This window comes from Pectinophora gossypiella, chromosome 10, assembly GCF_024362695.1.
Source record: "Pectinophora gossypiella chromosome 10, ilPecGoss1.1, whole genome shotgun sequence".
Lineage (NCBI taxonomy): Eukaryota > Metazoa > Arthropoda > Insecta > Lepidoptera > Gelechiidae > Pectinophora > Pectinophora gossypiella.
Window position 1 is genome coordinate 10,857,956 of NC_065413.1, and position 16,536 is coordinate 10,874,491.

Consider the following 16,536-nt stretch of genomic DNA (forward strand, 5'->3'; position numbering starts at 1 on the left):
TAAAAATTAACCTGTCGGTTATTCTGGCATCGGTACTTTGACCTTTGCTTTCATTTTAGATGTCAGAGCGTAGGTTAGAGTCATTGCCTTATTTGTTGTGGTTTTATGTACCTATTTTTTATATTAATTTTCCTTTTCAATATGTTTAACTCAAAATATAGAGTTCCTGTAAATTCCTATTGTTTGAATATTATTAGTTCCGCATAGTTTGCATACCCATGGTCATCATGGGGAGTTATAATGCAAAATACATTTGATCAAGTTTAATTATTTCGCTTTTGAGACTTTTATGCAGCCTATATATACATACATCTATTGGGTACACCAGTAGATACAAGCCCACGAAACCCACTCTTGCAACTTTAGCATCATGAGACCTTTAACGCTCTTTATCAGTTAATCAGACCAAATTCTCATTTGATAATTCCTATCACAAAACCAACAGATCTTTTGATCCCCATATCACTTTCGAGTCGACCTTTCCCCAACCTACTCGTAACCTTGCGACCTCGCAAAAATAATCCCGAGCAATAAGCCATTGATCACTTGTAGTTCAAGAATTAATGAAGTGGGCACGTCGACCCGCGTCACATGTCGGCCTGTCTAAGACGTGCTGTCCTGTCCAGGAATGTCTATACAAAACGTGTCGACTTTCCTAATCGTTGCGTCACTATCGCGTCCACCGAATGCGTCTCTGGACTTTTTGAAAATTGACTTTAGCGAGTTGACTTCAAATTGACTTTTGCGAGGGTTTGTGCTACTTTGTTTGTGGTACTAGGGTAAAGTGTTTAGGGTATGTTTTGTGTTAATTGTTTTGAGGTACATCTTTCAGTGTTTTGTTTATTACTGTATTTGATCTTTGGAATTCTGCAGGATTAGAGTAAGCATAGTATATTTTTTTCGTGTAACTGTAATTTGTCTCCTGACAACTTGTGTGCCTAGATTGAGATAGTGGGCATTATTGGATAGAATTTTGTAAACGTTTGTTGCATCTTTTATGTCTTGAATATGTATTCTATGTTCTTCCTCATTAGAATTTATACGAACCTGCTGTGCATTATCTTGTATGTCTCCATTGGCAACAAAGAAAATCATCTAATAACCACACTCATAGACTACCGCATAATAATCATATCACCATTTAAACAGCGCAGCGGTATCGGCTACGCAATCGTACAGCCCCTGCCTCACCACAGCGCTGTGAAGGAAACAGCCGACAGATATTAATGGTTATATGGAAAAAAATAACGTTTCCCTTTCCCCGGCTTTTAAAGCGCAATAAACAGTGCGCAATTAAAACGCCAATGCCAGATTGATGATTTGATTAATTGAAAGAAATGGATATGCCGCTGTTTTTGTGTTTTGCTTGCCGGGCTAATTTTTCTTCACGCATGAACAGTCCGTGTCATAGATTCGCTTGTCAGTTGGAACGAATAAACAAATAGCTTTAGAGCTCTAGATTCGACAGTGAATGGAATATGTCCTAATACTCCAAGATCTTGAAGAACATCAGTAGTCAAGCTGCATAAAACTAATGACAGGTTTTCGCGCAGCTGGACGACTATCAACTGACTTACAAAGTAGTCTAAACGCCTCCTTTTTTCGTGACTTATTGTTTGCCAGATATGACTTCAAGTACCTGGTTGGACATAATGGGGAGCGCTGAGGCCTTTCGAGAGCTAAACACCTCTAACAGTCTCACAGTTTCTATAACAGCTCAATATGTGATCCATAGGAAAGTACCTCCGGTGGTTGATGACAGTGGTTTCTGTAATACCCATTAAAATATTTCAGCAATTTCTAATACTTCCTGCTAGATATTAGACCTAAATACCAGGCTTTATCTAGTCGAGACTTTAATTAAAGATACCAGGAGCCCATAGACTTTAGATAGCCAGCCAACAAGCTTCGTATACGCGGGCGGTTGCAACAACGCTGTAAGGTAGATTTATGAATCGATGCATAGCGAATGGCGAACCAATTAAAATGGCGGCGATGGGTTGTCATTCTGTAATTGGTTAATTATTATCAGCGGGAGAGGGCGGAGCCTCGCACGTGCAGGCAAACCTGTAGGATACCTAGGGCCACTGAATGGTTTTATAGTGCTCAGTGGTATTAAAGTTTTGTAGGTAGTAGAGAGTACCTAGGTACAATTTACAAGCCGTATCTATGTCTATGTGGAATAAAAATCGTAATTATTTTTTAAATGATTATGAATAAAAATACATATGAGGATATTTGCATAATAGTCTTAATGATATCACCAACAAAAATAAATAAAATATTTCTTTAAGTAAAAATAAAATACATAAAATTACTCAGGTAAGTCCTATATAATACTTCTAAAATTATCATAAATCATAAGCTATAAAAAATCAATTAAAGAATAGAAAACAGTCATAGATAATTAAGAAATCGCCACATTCGCTTTCGTGCATAAAAGAACTATAAACACATCATTACTTTATGATTAATGTACTGTAGCTTCCCCGGGGAATCACAAGGTGGCGCTGATGCGCATTTTATTTATAATTACCACTTTTTCCAACAATATGAATAGTCGGTTAATACAATTAAACACCCTTGTATTATGGTCCTTGGGGTAAGGGTGCGAATTGAACATTTGAATTTAATTAAAAGAACAAAAGTGTGGACCGCACTCATAATTGTAATAAATTCTTTGTTGAAAGTCGATAGTGTGGTTGGATTGCCTTTGTCTATGGCTTTTATGTAGTCTTCAGTAATCTTTACGACATGGTTATTATTAAATCCTATTATGCTTTAATGTATGCACTATACACACTACCTTTATGAATCCATAAAAATAATTGCAAAAATTCACCAATCCATAGATAGCGCAAAATACAACATAATAATCGTCGTCATAAAGTGAAAATTTCGTAGGTAATCGCCTTTTTGAAAAATCATATTTAGATGTAATTTTTGTTAACAAAATTTAGCAATAGACGCGTTTCTTTCGATTCAGATAAAAAAAATGTGATCTCAATCTCAATCCAGTTTTATTGAAGATCAAAAAGGCGCTTACATGGTTATTTAAGGCAACGATTTGCATACCTATAAGACGAACCGAGCTTCGGAAGACACGTCAAGCCGTTGATCCCGGTTGCTATTTACCAATGTAAGTACATAGTCGTTACATGATCCATTGTAGGAGCCTTTGGCCGCTCAATAATAACTGACACCAGATTTGCTGAGGTTGGTCATTCACCCAACACGATAAAAGAAGAATACAATCAAATTACCAATCCGTTACATCAAAATTTTAAATAAAATTCACGATCATTTTTAATAAGCACCGATGGTTTACGCACCGATTTAGCCAGTCAAAATATGTTCAAACAAAATATCTTCTCGAGAGTAACGCCCGTCCAAACTGACGCTTCAACAGTCGGTTTGTTTTGAAACGTCATGCCTGCGATCGCCAGCTTACGTTTACGTCAAAACCGACACATGCGCGTTAACGTATGCGCAAGAATACGATACATTTAGTTCGAGTTAATGAAATAATTTTCATTCAGACTCCAGTTGGTCGCTCCGTTAACTTGTTTTGTTACGATAGATTTATTTGTGCTTTGTTAATTGTTACAAAATTTGTATTTTTTAAGGCGAAGTCCTTGTAACAGGTTAGAATTCAGCTCAACAAAATAAACATTCACTTTATTTTTTTGAAAATGTTATTTGTTCCTTTGTCTATTTATTACATAACTACTTTATTCATGTTTGTAAATACTTTTAATTAAATATTTTATGTTTCATTTACCTGGCTATTAACTTTCACTTCGTAAGTTTATTTTGAGAAAAGTTCACGGAAAATTTCAAACACTTCCCTTTTCGCAAACAAACACACGTCCACGGCGCTGTCAATTGCGCTGAAGAGAAGCGCGCCTGCGCATCACCGCTGTCACTCGCCGACAGCGGCTGCGCAAGTTCCCAGCCACAGATTATATAAATCCACTCGCTAAGATGAAAAGCCCGTATAAAGTTGACGTGATTAATTGCGCCACTAATAGTCTAAAGAGACACTTATTATCGATCGCTACTACATGTAATTGCCTTGAAGACTGATTGTAAACAACGTCATTAGCTGGAACTTGTCATCATTTGCTAAACCCAATAATTATAAAATAATCAATGGTTTGGGTGAGCATGCACGCTTAACATTACGCAATGCGTCCTGTTTTATAAAACTCGATAAAATACAACAGTTCCGAAACACAAACCATCTCTTTCCCCACAGTTGGCTCATCAGTCGACCAACGAATTAGTCGGTGTCACTACAATAATATACAATAAGGAGGTACACTGTTCCGCAGCCAGCCGTCGCATAAATCGCTCAACACGCCCGAGTAATGTTTTGTATGGAGATTTCTTTCGACGGAACCCGCGCGCGTGTTGCGGCCTTTATCTAGTCTTAGATTAATGCTACAAATTGATATACGTCCACCACTACGCACTCGTCTCTCCTCTCAAACGGCTGACACCTTGACACAGTCGTTAAATCTTCGTCCCGATTTTACTTTTCATATCCGATTGTCGTAAACCTCTTACCACGCGAGTATCAAACGGTTCATATCCAAATTGCGGAGTAGGTATTATGATATCATGATCTATTCCTGGCCCATTATAACGTACATTTACATCCGCGCGAACATCGAGGTCTTTATACTTGCTATCTATGCGTGCTATAGTCGCTTTGTTTAAACTCTGGTGTTTAGCACTGAATGCATTAGTTTTTGTCAAAAACGGCATTCTTTGAAACTTTGCATTTTAAAAATTTCAACCCTGTTACAAATTCACCGCAAGTGGTCTCTTTTAAACAACGTGGTTTTATACTTGAATGCTACAACAAAGCTTGTCTTCCAGACTTAATAAATCACGGGTCTGTGCGAAAATTACCAAATGTTGCAAAACCCTGCTTGCGTGCATTGCTCGCAAGGTCAACTTGCATTATTCGGAGCGATTTTTTCCGCGTTCGCTCCATTGTGCTAAGAAAGTTTGAAAAGCCTTTCTTTGCAGATGTCACGGTAATTAATGTGCTAATGCGTCACATTGAAAGTCGCTATTATACTTTTACTCTCTTTTAGAGTGATGATGATATTGTTTTCTTTAAAGTTTAAGGATTCGCAAGGGCCGGACCTCACGCAGGTAGTTGGTAATCGGTCGATTTGTCTTATTGTCAGAGATGTCGTTTGTTTGTGTTCAGTGACCGCGACTCTGCTCGAGATAAAAGTAATAAATTACGAAAACGGAAGGTATTTGTAATGGTCGCCGCCGGAGGTGTGGCTCACTGCATTAGACGATGCACTTTGTCTAATACGAATTATTGAATAAGCCTATAATTTACATATGGGATACCTAAATAACCACCTCCAGTTTTGAGATGCCGTACGTATCAAAAAAGAGATAAAAATAAACATACGTTTTTCGATAAAATCGCTAACAGAGAACTGTATTGTACCAATGTTTAAAAGTATAAAAACGCGGCCATAAAACTTGTAGGCATCTATTGCCACATTGGAGTTAAGTTATAAATAAAAGGCCAAAGACTCGTTCGACCAGATTTATTATGAAATTAATATTCAATTAGCTTTCTGCACATGATGCCGTTTCGTTGGGCGTATGTATTATTAAAGTTAATTTATGGCATCATTTACTGGGCGATATTTTTAAAATTATTGCCGGTCTCACCGTCCATGGTAATTGTGGGCGAGCGGTTTAGGAAGCGCAAGCGCATAGTATCTCGTAGTTGATCTTTTGTTTTCATTTGATCTCGGCTTTGATGTTTACCTGTTGATTCTTCCGGTTTTGCTCGTTTACTTGAGTTATTGGTTGTGCTCCATGGTGATTTAGATAAGGTGGCCGTTTATATTTTACTATATGCATGTTTTATCTCGTTTTGTATTATAATAGGAGCGCGATATAAAAGTATTTCAAGCATGTATTTTTCAATCGATATTTTTTCTTTTTTAGATGAATCTCGGTGAAGTCTGGTTACTTTGTTCATTATGCGATGAATGTTATTCAGACTACTCCAATCAATTTGGGACATAACGTGATCTTATGTTATATTAGAGTTTAATTAAGATAAAAATTAGGTTGTATAATAGAGTATTTATTTTAGCAAAAATTTTCAAGAATTCTTTAAGCGTGTAAGCGTTTTAAGTGCTCCTTAAGTTTAAACAGTCTTACGTACTAGTATTGATTTATTACAAAGACCCCTGGCAATAAATCGATAGTAAATCATAAAATATTAGATTCCCTGTTGCAAGACTTTACTTGATTCCTTAACAGCCTCAACCGGTTACCGTTAGGCTACTAAGTAAACGATAGATAGATAGGTAGGTAGATAGATAGCCGATTAGTCTTTGAGATAACTACTGCCATAGAGTTAAAGCTACTTATGATAAAACAGTAAAGACACAGATAAATCATCAAGTTGTTTTTAAGAAAATTTATTCTAGATTCTATTCTACTTGTGCACATATCAAAACAGTTAGTATTATTGCAAAGGTACTAGAAGAATTTTAATATTTTTATGTGTTCGATTACTAAAGTAATATCACTTATGTTTGAGAAAAAAACCATTAGAAATAAATAGGACCACATAAAAATGAAAGTTGGCTAAAAACCAGTTAGCAAATCCTTTTAAACCTTTACACATAGATACCGTAATACCTTGCGATTGGCTCACGATGAAAGCATATATAAACCCGATTAAAAGATTTGCGACCAAATCATAGAGGTTTACATCACATTTAATGTTTTAAGTATTCAAACAAATGTGAATCTTTATCCAGATGACAGATGCCAAGAACAATTTTGCTCAAAGGTTTATTTACATAGATGCATGTTAAATAAGCATTTAATCATTTAACTATATATTTATATCCAGTTTTTCAAGTTAGAAAACTTTTAATTTTGGACTGTCACTACTTGTGATTGCAATCTGATTTATAAAAGTATTTTGTGATATATTGCCATATATCCCCACTATATTGCCCTATAGTCAGAATGAATAAGTAGGTACATTGATGCATAAGTTGTTGCTATATTTATCATTAATTTTGCTACGGAAAATTCCACTTAATATCAACTCAGAATCATGGTCAGAATTATCCCTCAAAGTTTTCGTTACGATGTCACTGCACATTGGAAAGGTCTTCCTGATTGCCCTAGATGAAATGAACCAACTATCATCATCTCCCTAGCATTATCCCGTTTTCACAGGGTCCACTTACCTAACCTGAAGATTTGACAGGTCCGATTTTTTACAGAAGCGACTGCCTGCCTGACCTTCCCACCCGCAAAGGGAAAACCGGCCCAATACAGGTTAGGTCACATACCTCTGAAAATGCATTTCTCAGGAATGTAGGTTTCCTTACGTTGTGTTCCTTCACCGCTGAGGTAGGTGATAATCGTTATGATCCAAACATGAATTCGACAATCATTAGTATAGGCCTGTACTGGATTCGAACATGCGACCTCAAAGTGAGAGGCAAGCGTTCTACCAACTGGGTTACCACAGTTCCATAAAATATATACCCAAAAATGGCTCATGAAATGAACCAAACAAATATTGTATAAATATGGAAGTAATTATCTCAAAATACATCGTTGCTTAGTTATTTTGTTTCTATCTTCACGTTTTGAGATCGTGATCGTTCTTTAGTGTTGATTGTCTTAGTAATGTCTTAGGGCTATCTGTACAGTCATGAGGAATATGATGTACCCACTTTAGAACCCTGTCGCACTATCATATTTGACATTTAATGAGACTTACGGTTTAATTTGTCAAAAAACATAATGTGACATGGTTTCATATTAGGTAGTACTCGTGACCGTACAAAAAATACATCCTATTCTCAGTTTTGATGTTTATTTGACATTCTCATAGATATCTCTCTTGCACGTGTACGTTAGCTACCGCTAAATTCAAGGATGTGGCATTGAACAAAAATGTGGCCGATTCTAGCGAAGCCAAAGTGGATAAAATATACACCTTATTTCTACATTGGTTTTGTTTTCAAATATCATATTACGCCTTCGTGTTTATACCTGTGATATTCATTTTAAAATCGAAGGGCAAGCGCAAAGCGTGGCTCTAAAGCTAAATGACGCAGTTCTATAGGCATAGATCCGTGTTAACTAGGCAGTTAACACGGATCTTGTTTGAGTTATAAAGTACTAATTCCTAGTAGACCTTTATAATTGTAGTCATATATAAGACGTTATATCATTTACATAATAGCTCCTTAATTTATTCAAAAAACAAGACATAAATAAATACATTCTACACTCGCCAAACAAAAGATTAAATCGTACCTACATATCTAATCAGTTCATAAAGATCTGTCAACACGCACCACCACTAAAATAGACCAAGACGATTGTAACAATCCGTTGTCTACACGACTACGTAGCGAAATAGACCATCGAAAAACCACCAATAAGAATTTATCAACGGCGCCGTTCGCGACGCTCCGGTGCGCCCGCGCACTTTAATTTATTGCGTGTTATGTAAATGTGTACAAGATATTAGTGTCCTTAATATTTCCACGTCGTGATTACTGCTCACTGGGAACGTGAGAAATCCACTCTTAAATGCCCAGGGTCGTGCGCGCGGGTACCAATCGGCCGATCTTCTGGTTTTCTTTTTATGGTGCGGCCGAGCTTGCGCAGTATTCGCTGCTATTGATCCTTTTATTGTTATTGATAAACTTTACTGCTATGTATTTGTACAATAAATATACTGTTGCCGACTTTCTTATGTACTTAACTGCATCAATATGTAAAATAATAATAGCAATATTGCAATAGTCATTATTGAAAGTAAAGTAAATTCAAAAGTAACATTTCATTTTAGTTAAATTTACTAACTGAACTAATTAAACTATTGACCAAAAACATTAAGCAGCTTCTATGCTAAAACAATATCAGGTACATCTTTCTATTCGAAATACTAAATAATTTTTAGTGTAAAATGTTTTAAATGCGAAGTTGTCAACTTGTCATCTTAAATTCCGTACGTCTTTCCGTAACAGCTCAACATTTTCCTCGGATAATTATTTAATTTTTCCAAGTGCTCAAGTTAATAAACGAAAGGCAATGAGCCAAGTAATAAGTGGGGAAGACAGAGAAGCACTGACATTTGGAGTAACATAACATGATCTAACGGGTTGGGCGATGACACAGTTTGCACGCGCACAGATTTCAGCGCGACTATATTTCACTGAGTTGAAACGCGACACATCTCTTCATCGTTTGTACCTAGCGTCGTGTCATCATTCTGGCTACGATATCTTCATCGTATAGTGAATTTTTAAGTTTATTTTAAAATTAATTAGTTTATCACTTTGTGAGACTGTCCTTTGTTTGGTAAGGACTTTTCAGGCTTGAATCGCCTGATTGGCCGCAAAAGTAAGATGATTCCGTACTTCGGAGGGCACGTTAAGCCGTTGGTTATTGGCTATTAGCCGTAAAATCACCTCCACCAACCCGCATTGGAGCAGCGTGGTGGAGTATGCTCCATACCCCCTCCGGTTGATTGAGGGGAGGCCTGTGCCCAGCAGTGGGACGTATATAGGCTGTTTATGTATGTTGTTAATCAGTTTCTAATACAAACATTGCGATAACTATATTGATGAACAATTCGTTCAGTTAATAGAACGCTTAAGGGTCGATACGCTTATGAGCAAGCACAGAATACATAAAACTAGCAAATTACATAAAAAAGACCCCGTCGACGGCATCCAACACAAATCGATTATCGCTCATAATAGTACAATATAAATGTCGACGGTACGAGACTACAACAATTATTATTGTGGAATAATCACAACGACACAGCCGTATTTGGCGCCACAAGAACACAAGCGACCAACATATTTCACTCGGATTTAAAAAGTAAACTTGCCGACTAAGTAAATCAAAAGTTTCGTAAAGTGGCGGCGAGGGATACGCTGACACATTACAGTGATATCTCAAAGGAGATACAGGACAAAAAATAAATAAAAACTATCAGTGAAATAAAATAAAGTCGAAACGAAGTGGGTAGCTTTAAAAAGCAAAGACTCGCGATAGGTAGGCGACATGTAGAAATAATTACCACCTTTTAGTTTGCCTACAATATGCATTGCAACTGAATATAAACCCTACTACGATGATACTACGAATTACATTGATGCTCTTCGCATTGTAAAAGTTTATGTAGAGCTTGAATGCGAGTTGATAGATATACTGTTTATACATTCATAAAGAACTTTATATCACGCAAACTTAAATACGCATACCACGCTTTAACGCATTGCTATATGCGTCATATACTAAACAAACATACAACACACAGCATAATCTTATAACAAGTAACATTACCAAATATAACAAGAGGTTCATTAGTAGGTACCGGAAGAGTGACAAGAATCTTACCACAATTGATAAAACCTAATAAGGTTTTATCTATAAATATAGATCGAAGGCTTGACGCTGGCTTATATTTATTCAAACTCAAAATTACATTACAATCCAAGTTTTCCATTAGTTGCCAAAATATAATATGTCAAACTGTTCTCATGTAGCAACTTTAACACTAAATGCGGACGTGACAGACAATATCGACATGTTTGTAGATCGCCAGCAATTCATCATAATAATGATAGATATATTACATGTACACCTATCAATCAATGCTACACACTCGCATAAAAACACCATAGAACTTGAATTAAGAGCAATAGAGTTGAAATTTAAGTAGAAGTTGTTATAATGGAAGCGAATAGAAAAAAACTAGGAACAGGAAGGCTCCTTCAAATACTGACTGTCATGGCACCTTGCGACTGTCACAAGCTAGTGACAAGATAGTAAAATTGAAAGAGCGCACGCGTGCGCAGGTGAACTAGATACTTTAGGAATCTTAGACAATGGAACGTTACTTTTATATCTACTATTAATATTTAATGTATTTTACTGACTTTTTATTATTTTTGTTAATTATAACAAAACGCTCATATTTGCGATTTGGAAAAACCTTGGAGAATATAAATTACCAAAATCTTAAAAAGAAAATCATGAAAAAAGAGGAATATAATCTAGGAAAATGTGTACCATTTAATCATAATGTATGACATTTTATAATATTAAAGACAGGACTGTAGAATTAATTGCAAGGAACGACAATAAGGACACATTATTACCTTATTTCCTCAAGAGCTTGTGCTTCACCACATACGCTGCACCTCATAAAATCACTCCGGAAGTACATAACATTAGAATTTCAAATACTGTCGGTTCCCAAATGTAAAAAATCTTCGTTCTTTCGTGATTAATGTGTCTGTTGGCATATGTATCGAATAACGTCGGATGACCTGTTTGTCGATGCACCGACTGTCCAGTAATAGGCAGATGTTATACATTCACTGGCAAGCTAGACTCCATGGCAACTGATTCTATTACCTGCTGTCTTTTCACCTTTGACTTTTTTGTTACAGTATCTTTATCAGTTTTAAAGTACACTGGCTGTGTAACAGGTCTTAATATACATTTTTATACAGGGAAAATGGTTATTTGTGTAAGTAATTAAAATATATTATTTTATGTCACATTTTTTATTAGTTTTCTTTTACATATCTCGAATCTATCTCCCAAATACACAAATGAGATCCCAAGTATAATAATAATGTCAAAATTATTTCTACTAAACGGCCTTATCTGTACTTAATTAGAAACATCAAACACTCTCTGTATGTACATCTGTTTTCTTTTAAGATTTAAAAATAAATTCTCAAACAGCTCATTATTTTCTATGATACCTAATCATTCATGGTAGATAGCTTTAAAATGGTGTTTGGTTGGACTTGAAATAGGTGAAACAACTAAAAAATACAATAAATTTACTCCCACAAGTAAAAATAAATCAAAGAAAGAATGATATAAAGAAAATAGGGTTACGTAACTTGTGGTTTTTACGATCTTGTAAAATACTTAAGATAATGATAATCTAATCTATTGTCATACAGCAGAAAATATTGTTTATGAAGATGATGATGAAATAAAAACAATTATTATGAAAAAAGTATAATTAAATATGTGGAATGCATTACTCCAAACCAAACCAAAGATCCTCACTAAAGTTAATAGCTTTGACAGACGGTTGTTAATTTGTGATTTTTGTGGCTTGTATAAAAAATGAAAAGACAAGCTATATTATGTAATAGATATAAATAATGAAAACGCACATTTTAAATCAATGTAGCCATGGAGTTCATTTTTGAAAATAATGATATCGCCCATTTTACTCATTTCATCATCAATTCTCAGGAACGCAACGCAGGTGGCGTTTTCAAAGACAACAAAAGATTAAGTCATCGTTTTAAACTACAGTACTATGATTTAAAATGCTTTTTTCTAAACGATAAAACTTACCTACAATTATACGGTGTATATAATTACAAATAAAAACTATATGTGACACTTTTATTGCGTGTATTCTGTTTTCATCTAGATATCATTAGTCAAATTCTCTTTGATGTTTTATCGCTAAACATTTTTATGCTGGCATAACTGGAGTCGTTGCCGTTATTTAAGTACCAACGTTGATGGAAAGATAAAATGTTTGATAGAAAAAAAATGAAACTGCTTCAATGATTTATATTTCATGTCCGATTTAGAATTGATGAAAAAAAAATTGGAAGTTCACAGCGATTTGGATGCGTGTGGAAATGTAGGGATGTCGTTAGATGTTCTTCGGAAGTTCATGATTATATTATGAATCATAGAATACGTGTTCTTATATTATATAAGGCGCTGACTGAAGCTTCTTTTAAAAACTTGATCGTCCTTATATTTTCTTCACTTTCATGTTTGTGCGATATAGCCTGTCAAAGCAATTATTATTCCATATCGAATAGCAACGTAGGGAAGGTCACTTACAGAAAAATAATGGAAGATCTGACATAAATCAATACCGGAAAACAGGGTTCATCCAGATTTTTCCAGAATATTGATCAAACAAGTGAATTATTAATAGAATATCTACAGTCCATATGCAATTCTAAAACTCGATACCTAGACAATATAATATGAAAATCGTCTCCAGACAGTGCCTACTTTAGATTTCAAATTTAAGTCTCATCCATAGGTAATGCGAAGTCATTCGTTTAAAATTCGACCATGCAATATGTCTAGACTCAAGCAGACGGAATATAAAATGGTTTGTGACCTAGAATTTGTGGTATAGATGTGGAGGATACCGTTTTATAAAGAGGTATGGTGTATTAGACAGGTAAAGGTGAGGAGAAAACGCTCTAAAATCTATTTAAATTAAACTCTTTATCAGTTACAGTATAATTTTTAAATTATGTATTCATACCTACCGGGGTAAGCATAGTCTATGGGATTCTGACATACTGTGGGATTCTTTACGTTGATCCTGACACACTTCCCTTTCTTCCTCCACATTAATTCATCATCATTCATTAATTAGTTTGTTGCACAGAGTAAATTATTTAACTGAACGTAACCAAGCTCTATAATATATTTTTACATATAATTTAATGATAAAAGCTGAACACTCGAAATTTACGGAAAATAAAATGATTTAAAACGCAACATTACACAAAATGGGAGGAACAAATATGTATGTAGCTGAAACTATTTCTGACACCGATCTTAATATTAATCATTGCGTCTCTCCACTTTTCACCGATACACGACTAAGTAGCTGATACTTGTCGCATGATTTAAGGACATTTAAATTAGAAACGTGATGTAAGCTTTTAATCAACATCACCATATTTGTGAATTCACATTGAAATTCAAATCTTCATATTGCGTCCATTCGTTTCGTTTCTGTACAAGGATTATGTTAAAATAATGCTGTCAGTCAGTTGTTTGTGCATCAAGCTGTCACTAACATTTCAATCGCGTAGGGTTTTTGCTGCCTCTTCACTTGTAGCCTTTACTCGAGCCCACATCGAATATTTATACTTTCTTAAACATCTTTATTGACGCGGGTTTGACATCTCAGATGGAATAAGGGAAAGTATCGGCGCTCCAAGTGAATTTATTACTGTTTTATTCACCAGCGGTTCAATTGTTTCGGGAAATTAATGCTTTTGGTAAGACTATTTTGTCTCTAAAGCCTGCATTAGCGATTCATCGTCGCATGAAGATTCATCTGCTGTATGTATCACGAGTCCTTCGCGCTGGAGTTTATAATTATTACAAGTTTACTCATTAGTGGCCGAGGCTGCTTAAATAAATATATAATAAATGACACAGTTTAATTTGGTAGACACACCCGAGACAGGGAGCGTATCGATCACAGGGACTGGCGAGCGGCCAAGCCGGACCAAGTGGTGGGCCGCACCGCCGACACGCCGTGACAGGTGCGGCATGCAACCCATGACTTGATGCCATACCGCACACCGCTACGTAGCCGCGCGCCGTGCCGCCGTCGCACGCCAGCTCCCTTTGATATCCACATAGATACCAACTTCATAGCGCATGCACCACGACGTCTCGCGAAAACATCTAAACTCAGAAAACTAAACAAAGTTTAGAAAATCATAACACAAAATGTTTACATTGCAATACCGTTAAAGCACCTGAAAGCAAAGAAAATTATAGCAAGAAGGTTAAAAATAGGCTACGTCGCGAATAAAGTTTATATTGGCTTCAAAGACCACACAGTAACAAACAGGAACAAACACGTGCCAACACAGTATTTAGAAAAGGTGTCATAATGTGGCGAGTAGCACGATATAAATAAAGAAAAATGGGACAGCTTGGGATATAAATTAAAATTAATTGCACAATAGTGTTTGGATTTCTGAATAGAAATCTCGTTTTGAATCAAACGCGTTGCCGCAAGCTGTACATCACAATCGAGCAAGCGTGGCAAGGCACGAAGTCGATCGAGCCAACTATTCATTGGCGCTCAAACGGACATTCAGTTCTAAATATTAACATGCCTAGCGTTTTGTGACCAGAATAATACTTAAAGAACTTGTGCAATAAATACCCACTCAATCATCTACGTGGAAATACATGCTAATGTATTGCATTTAATTTTTCAGGTACGGTGAATGCTAATGGGGAGACGAAGCGCCAGAGGACATCGTACACGCGGTACCAGACCCTCGAGCTAGAGAAGGAATTCCACTTCAACCGGTACCTGACGCGGAGGAGACGGATCGAGATCGCGCACGCGCTCTGTCTCACAGAGCGGCAGATCAAGATCTGGTTCCAGAACCGGCGCATGAAATGGAAGAAGGAGCACAAGATGGCATCCATGAACATCGTGCCATATCATATGAATCCGTACGGGCACCCCTACCAGTTTGATCTTCACCCGAGCCAGTTTGCGCACCTCTCCGCATAGGATCAGTGGAATTTTTCGAACAGCGGATAACTGATTTATTGAACTAGACAGTCTACCGTTCGTCATACGGGGTTATCTGTAACATCCGATACTGTTACGTGCGTCAGGTCTGATGCTACAGTAACCAGACTGGATCAGTTATTCGCTGTCCGAAAAATTTCTAGTGTAGCCTAATTTTGTTGAAATTGTTGTTGTGACTTTAACGGTGACAAAAGTGTTTGTGCTTAAAGACATCGTGAAATGGACAAAGTGAAGACTTTAACAAATAATCACGAAACGTGTAATTTATAAGAAAAAACTTCATTCGATTACTTCAAATCCGTTCTTAAAGTAATAGACGCGTCTATTACGTGTACATGATTCTATCATTATGGTTTGATTTCTAAAGGAACAAAACAGAATCTCATCACCTGTTTATCATTATTCGTAATTTTTTATCATTAGGTGTAATATACGATAAAGGGGTGTTAAAATTTTGAAGTAGAAAGATTTTACCTAGTCATAAGCTATAATTCGATTCGCATTATTATTCCTAAAATTGTAAGATAAACTACTGATTACCGAATAGTGTAAATTGTGATGGCTAAGTTTTCAATTTACCTGTGTTTAAGTTGATGGCTCAAAAAACAGAACAAAACGTAACACACTAACTGCCGTCACTAAAGCTTAACAAATTCGGAATTGTACAGGGATAATGTAATACCTACTTGGTGAAATCAAATCAAAGTAATGAAGAACAGAAAGAAAAATGTATCAAAAACTAATATTTAGATGAAGACATGAAATTTGTCAAATATAAATAAATACAAGTACGTTTAAATTAGTAAAGGGCTTGTAAAAGCGCTGTGAACTTAATTAGACATCCTAAGCTCAGTAACTATAGACACCTGTGAATAGGTAGATATTCCTTCTTAATATTGTAAATAAAAGTAATTTGTCGTTTAGTAGATATGGTAAAAAGTTTAATATATTTCAGTAAACTTCCCGAAGAACTGTTTTATGTTCCTGTCCTTAGTTGTAAATAACAAAGTATTTATCTCTCTATAAATACGATCTACATACGTAATAAACTTTGTTTAGAATATAAATAGGTAATGATTTTTAAAGTTTCCACAAACGATACCAACTGATACTTCATG

General features: G+C 35.8%; 1 protein-coding gene across 1 annotated transcript in view; it reads left to right on the top strand.

Annotated features, from left to right (window-relative positions):
• Positions 1–15,397, top strand: part of LOC126370095 (homeotic protein Sex combs reduced) — a 30,698-nt gene extending 15,301 nt beyond the window's left edge. The window contains exon 2 of the mRNA XM_050014818.1: positions 15,093–15,397. Coding sequence (XP_049870775.1) covers positions 15,093–15,397 — 305 coding nt within the window. The remainder of the gene's footprint in view (positions 1–15,092) is intronic.
• Positions 15,398–16,536: the final 1,139 nt, after the last annotated feature.